This window comes from Haliaeetus leucocephalus, unplaced genomic scaffold (assembly GCF_000737465.1).
Source record: "Haliaeetus leucocephalus isolate CR32 unplaced genomic scaffold, Haliaeetus_leucocephalus-4.0 Scaffold146, whole genome shotgun sequence".
NCBI classification, from domain to species: Eukaryota; Metazoa; Chordata; class Aves; order Accipitriformes; family Accipitridae; genus Haliaeetus; species Haliaeetus leucocephalus.
Window position 1 is genome coordinate 442,517 of NW_010972582.1, and position 6,000 is coordinate 448,516.

General features: G+C 43.2%; 1 protein-coding gene across 1 annotated transcript; it reads right to left on the reverse strand.

Annotated features, from left to right (window-relative positions):
• Window positions 1–1,922: 1,922 nt before the first annotated feature.
• RPA3 (replication protein A3, 14kDa) lies at window positions 1,923–5,885 on the reverse strand. Its single transcript, XM_010561471.1, has 4 exons — window positions 5,699–5,885; window positions 5,285–5,359; window positions 3,152–3,260; window positions 1,923–2,654 (listed from the first exon to the last, which is right to left on the reverse strand). The coding sequence occupies exons 1-4, from the start codon at window positions 5,795–5,797 to the stop codon at window positions 2,572–2,574; spliced, it is 366 nt and encodes a 121-aa protein (XP_010559773.1). The 5' UTR covers window positions 5,798–5,885; the 3' UTR covers window positions 1,923–2,571.
• Window positions 5,886–6,000: the final 115 nt, after the last annotated feature.

Here is a 6,000-nt window from a genome sequence, read left to right on the forward strand (position 1 = left end):
TGGCTTTGCATGCTAAAATATTTTGACCCTGTGGTTCATGCTGATGACGCTTCATTATTTTCCTTCCATTACATGCACCAGCCTTGCCTCCCTTTCCTGATTAAGCACAAGCACTTTCTCATCATATGCACAGGCTGCTTGCACATGAGCACAACAGGAGTTGTGTATGTGTCCATGCCCAAGCAAGGACAGCAGAACAGGTCTGGTGATGGTGACCAGGGTCAGCTGAGGGTCCAGCAATTGCCAGACAAGTCTGCAGTGACATCCCTGACAAGGCTTCTCCCAGCTTCCTGTGTGCAGCCCTAGGTCCCTGCATGGTACTTCACTGCACAGCTACATTCTGGTGGCCTCCCTTGGGATCCTCACTAGAACTGAATTTCCCCAAGAGAATTCACCAAATTTTCATCTGTTCCTCCATTTCACGCTCACAGACTGCTTTCTGTACCTTAACCAACTGGGACATAAACCTCTCCCAGGTTCCCACCCTTTACCACCCTCATGTCCTCCCAAAGCAGCTGCCAGCTTCCTCTTCACACCTTACTGGCCCTGCTGCTGGCCCTGGTTTTGGTGACATCCCTCTTTGGTGTTTATGATACAGTTGCCCTGGCGACTCCCCTTTGGTCACTGACCCATAAGGCCACAATTTCCCATTTTATTACCTACGAGGTCTGGCAGCTTCTCAGACCTTCATCTTGTTAGTGCAGACCTAACTGAGGGTTAGCAGGCCCCATGGTTATTCCTTTCCCTTGGGAATCTGCCTGGCAGTTTCTGAAATTGCTATCCTGGTAAGTGCATATATGACCTGAGCATTACTTTTCCTTTAATATCAAGAACATTTTACAGTTCCTTGCATTGCTGTCTAGTTAGAATAGCCAAATAGTCAGGTTAGGCCACTTATTCACAAGCCTTGGTAGTCTATAGAGAAGCAGATGAATGAAAAGCACATAGTGGAAACTTTTAGTTGTATACTGCTAGCCTAGCCATGTATCATTGCTGCAGGACTGGATGAACAAGAAGAGTCCTGACTGACACAGGGGAACTGTAGCATTTCCCACTCAGATGTGTTCAAATGTTTACACACAAGACCATCTATCCAAGGATGGTCTCTGTATGGGGGTAAAGTGCTATGGCCATCTAGTGGTAGACTGTTTTATTAGGCCTGGATAGTCTTGGTAACGAACTGTACATTTTACAGAATATATGTATGTGCACAAAATATCAGTTTTCTAAAGTAAAATAGCACAAAAGACTTTTAAATGCTAGGAAAACATGCATGCAGTTATTAAGAATGACACTTGTTTCTACTGAGCGCTAAAATATAGCAGTGATAGCACTACAGGACGGAGCATGGTATCATGGCACATGGACCTCGTGTTCTTTGCTGTATGAGACTGACTCCTACTTTAGAAGGCCTCCTCCTTCCCAGTGACAGTAACTTTGTCACTGTCTTCTAAGTAGGGGGGCAGGGGGGGAAATAAATCACCTGTTAACTTGATCATCCACCCAGTTTATAGTAACTTTGATAAATAAGAAGTCTTGAAAACATAAATTCCTTGACTGAAAATGGAGATAACTATAAGCACAAAGCTAGCAATCTTAATAAGGCACTAAATCTATCTATTAAGCCTGAAACCTGTTTGTATGAAAGGTTAATGAACAGGCTAAGGTTTATTTAAAATACTTTGAAGTATTTTATTTATTAATTCACAGAGAATATTTCCAAAGTTAGATTTTACTTTGATTGTGTTACTGTAAGAGATGTAAGAATTCTGCTATGTGCCTGGATAGTAACAAAACTGGGAACTGTGTTGAAGTTTATATGGTTAAAGTCACCATGACAAGCTGGCTGAATCATGGTACTTCTGTGTAGACTCCCACCAAGAATGAAGGTTGTGATGGGAAGTCAACTGCATTTGAAATCCACAAGCCTTAACTAGACATCTTCAAAGTGTTCAATGTCAATGCAAAAAGCAAGTACCTCGTACTCCACTTGTTAAAATTACCTGTGTCAGGTAAAATAGAACAGGAGTCACCATGTATCACTGAAAACAGCACTCTAACATGTAATATTATGTGAATAGCCAAATGTAGCCAGATCTTTTTTATTGGAGAAGAGACCATTTTCAAGATGCAAAATACCCCTACATGTTCAATAAATTTGTATCAAAGCAAATAAATAAAAAATCTTTACGTTATAACCCCACCAAATGTCTTCAATATGAGTTTCCTGTGAAGTATCCTAGAACCTCTACCAACAGCAGCAAAAAGATGCCTACAAAACTTCAGTTTCTAGCAAGTCCAGTCCTGCAAAAGAACATTCCTCATGGATGCAGAAGGGTTAAATATATATAGACAGTGAGATATGCCCACAAGCGTTCTTCTTGCTGAATAAATACATTTCTAAAGAAAAAATGAAAACCATTCTTCACTGGCAATACATGGCACACGTAACACCATCTTTTCAGTATATCTGATGGAAATAAATGCAACTGTTACCATGCTGTCAGGCAAGAAAGCTATGGTACTGTTGTCCCCTCTAATATATATGTTCTAAATATACGCTAAGAAAAATCAATTCTTCCGCCCAGTACCAAATGGGAAGTATTCAGGGAATTCATGAATAATTTTTAGTGCTTCATTGTAGAGTTCCAGATCTGAAAGAGGGCAAAGAAAATGGTTATGATGCATAAGCCAAGTTCCCCACAAGCAAATGACAGCATTAAAGCACTGCTTATTTTAAAGCAGTATAGCTGAGCATTCCCAGTCTCCCTCATCCTCCCCAGTTTTCCCCGAGGCAACAACACTCTCATTGCTTGCTTTCTGAAGGGTTATTTTTAGGCCTGCTAGCTGCACCATCACACAAGGTCCAGTGCAAGGCCAGAAGGCCGCAGTCAGGAGTGCAAGAATGATCAGACCATGGCAGCTATCTAGACTGGCTCCAGCTTCAAGTCAGTCCCTACAGTTTGACAGTAAACCAGTGTATTCTGTACAGAATTTTTCCCACGACACTCTTCTTTTCTACATTATACTCTGCATCTGGCAGCTTGAAGAAAGACCTTGTCTGTAAGAAAAGATAATCAGGCTCTCCCTTCTTACTGAAGAAGAGTTCTGAACCCAAAATGAATTTGTTATAATGTATATTCTTACTTACCAAATGGACTTTTATCTTCTCTGAACTGGACATATGACATGCACATGATGGTTGCCTGATTTGTTACTCTTCCCACTACCTCAAGAACTCCTGAGATCTCTTCATCTAGCTAGAAAACATACCAAATATGAAATTAGTATCACTAAATTAGCTGCTGTCTCTACTGCACAACACTTAAGATAGGAACTCTCCACAACTGACTGTTCATGACAGATTCTGTTCCATTTCAAACAATACAGTACTACTGAACAGCCCTGTCCCCCCTGCCACCCAAAAGTCTTGAGCCGCTTACAGATTTAGTAACAGCCAATTCAGTACTGACACAAAAAAAATATATGAAGAAGCATCAGAGGGAAGATGCTGGTTTATAAAACTCTGTCATTTTGTCACTGAACAGAGACTAATCTAGGACACAGACAGCAGAAGAATCCAGATTTTAACACATAGCATTCAAACCTGAGTAAACTATAGAACTCTGTAAGAGCTAAGGAGGTATCACGCATGCCAGAGAGCAGTTCCAGTATTCCAGATCCAGGAGGTATAATTGGAAATTATTAAGTAATCTGTCAGTAAGTGTTCAGAATACAAAGACCTTGACAATAACAAGGCTTTGGTTGAACGAGGGGAAAAAAAAAGGCTAAAAGTATTATCTTGCTCCAAAATCATATAGCTTGAATATGTTTTCTTTCTTTTTTAAGATACTAATTTTAAGAGTGCAGTACTATTTCAGTAATGTTCTTCCAATATCTAACTCTTACTTTTCACTTTCTAGTAAGTCTCCTGGAACACAGCAATAGATTCCCTCCCCTCCCCATAATTTTGGGGTTCTCTGTTGAAAGGAGAAACTACACACATGCAAACAAAGGAATCTATTAAAGAGGAAAAAAGTTAGAAAGCACTTTGATTAGCAAGTCTAGAAGTTCCTCCATTGACATTAGGCAAACCAGAGAGATGAACCTGGCATGTTTTTTCTGCATACACCAGTTTCTCCTACCGCAATGGAACACAGACTGTGAAGTGCCCAACACTGCAGTTATGCATTTATGAAATTCGACCATTTACTGTGTTATGCAAAGTTGTGAAATCGTTGGTCAGATGCTGACATCTTAAGTTTTAACAACCCAAGGCAGGAAACCTTTTCATGACCTCCAGAAAGAAAGAGTTAAGGTACAGGCAGAACTTGTAGGAAAGACGTTTTCTTTCAGTTTGAAGATGATGTCAGCAAGCTTAACATTTATAAGACAAAACTCTTTGCCAGATCAAACCGCATTTTTCATCAACAAGGAGAGGCTCCTGTCTTGAAAGTCAGAGAGTACCATGTGCAATTATTTCACATGGAAATGGTGAGATTTCTCAGCATTAAAGACTACACACATGGTCAGTTAAGCTAGAGCATTTGCCATCACAGTGAAAATAATTCTTTAATTACAACATTTGCTAGAGAAAATAAAACAAACTTAAAAGGCATAAGAGAATGTCAGGGCGTTATACCTTTAGTGGGACATGATAACAAAGGAAGCAGTACTTTTGTGCAGTAGTTATAAGCATATCTTATACCCATTGCATTAATTGCATGATTTTTAATTTTTTTAAGAAAGAATGCTTCAAGCTAATGATGAAGTTTACTGGAATGCTATGACAAGTGCTCTAAGAGGCTATAAAAATGTCAACTCAGAAACTGTTGAGAATACCATGTTCTTGGGGTTTTTCGACTACCTTCACAAAATATTCTGTTAGGCATATAAAGGCAATAAGAAAAAGGGAGAAAAAAGTGAAATTAAAGTAAAGCTAATATACGTAGTGGAATATATTACACTGTAAACAACGAATAGAGTAAGACAAAATAGCCAGACAGAGATCTGTCTGACAAGGAATGAGTTCTCTCTCTTAATACCACCTGAAAATTGATGAAGACCAAGGCAGTTCATGAATATGAAGACTGCAAGTTAGCTGGAAGATGTAAGAAGCAGAGGCAATGAAACATGGGTGGAAAAGGGAGAAACCAGGGATTATTTTTTTTTTCCTGACTAAAAACTCGATACATGCAAGGCACGCACAGGTTTCAGAAATGACAAAACCTCCGGAATCCACAAGAGGCAACATCAAGTATTTCCAAAGTATTCCTTAACTTACAGGTTCGCTCAGCTCCACAGTCGTATGTTTTCCTTCTCCATCCGAAAGCACGAAAAGCTTCCCAGTAGGATGAATCTACAAAAGACATTAGCCCTGTGCGCTCAGAAGGCAGCTGTCAGCGTTACAGGTTTAGCCACCTCAACCAGAACTGCGCGGCAGGCCTTCCTCCGAAAGATCCGACCGTTGCGGCCGCCTCCCGCCCTGCCCCCGGCCTGACTGGAGCCGCCGGCCTCCCCTCGGGCCAGGCCGCGACGAGCTGCACCAGGCAAGGCGACAGCCTCCCCACACGGCGCCCCAGCCCGGAGCGCACCCCGGGGCAAGGCCCTACCCAGGCCGGCAGGGCAACTACCCCACCAAAGGCCCCGCGGCGCGGCCCCCAAAGGGCAGTAACCGACCGCCGGGCAGATCACGGACCTTCTCGACGCGGCCCACGAAGCAGACGGGCTGCCCGATGCGCTGCGCCAGGTGGCCGGTGGCGATGCGCGGCCGCGGCACCTCACCGATGTCCTCCATCCCGCCGCGGTTTCCCGCCCTTTGCGGTGGGGAGGGGCGACGTTGCCCCTGGCAACGGGGGGATTGGGAGGGCGGGGGAAAGCGCCGGGGCGGGATTTCCCCTTCGCCTGACGCGACCCGGAAGCGGAGTTGGAGGTTGGTGAAGCGGCGGCGGCGGCGGGGGCGGCATCGGGCGGCCGGGGCGGTGGGTGATGGCGGGGTGG

What these genes read in the sequence shown, in the direction of transcription:
- RPA3 (XM_010561471.1), bottom strand. Translation starts at nt 5,797, where the DNA reads ATGGAGGACATCGGTGAGGTGCCGCGGCCGCGCATCGCCACCGGCCAC. An exon ending in TCGTGGGCCGCGTCGAGAAG is followed by an intron (nt 5,360 to 5,698) that starts GTCCGTGATCTG and finishes TGTCTTTTGTAG; the next exon opens with ATTCATCCTACTGGGAAGCT. An exon ending in CTGTGGAGCTGAGCGAACCT is followed by an intron (nt 3,261 to 5,284) that starts GTAAGTTAAGGA and finishes TATGTTTTCTAG; the next exon opens with CTAGATGAAGAGATCTCAGG.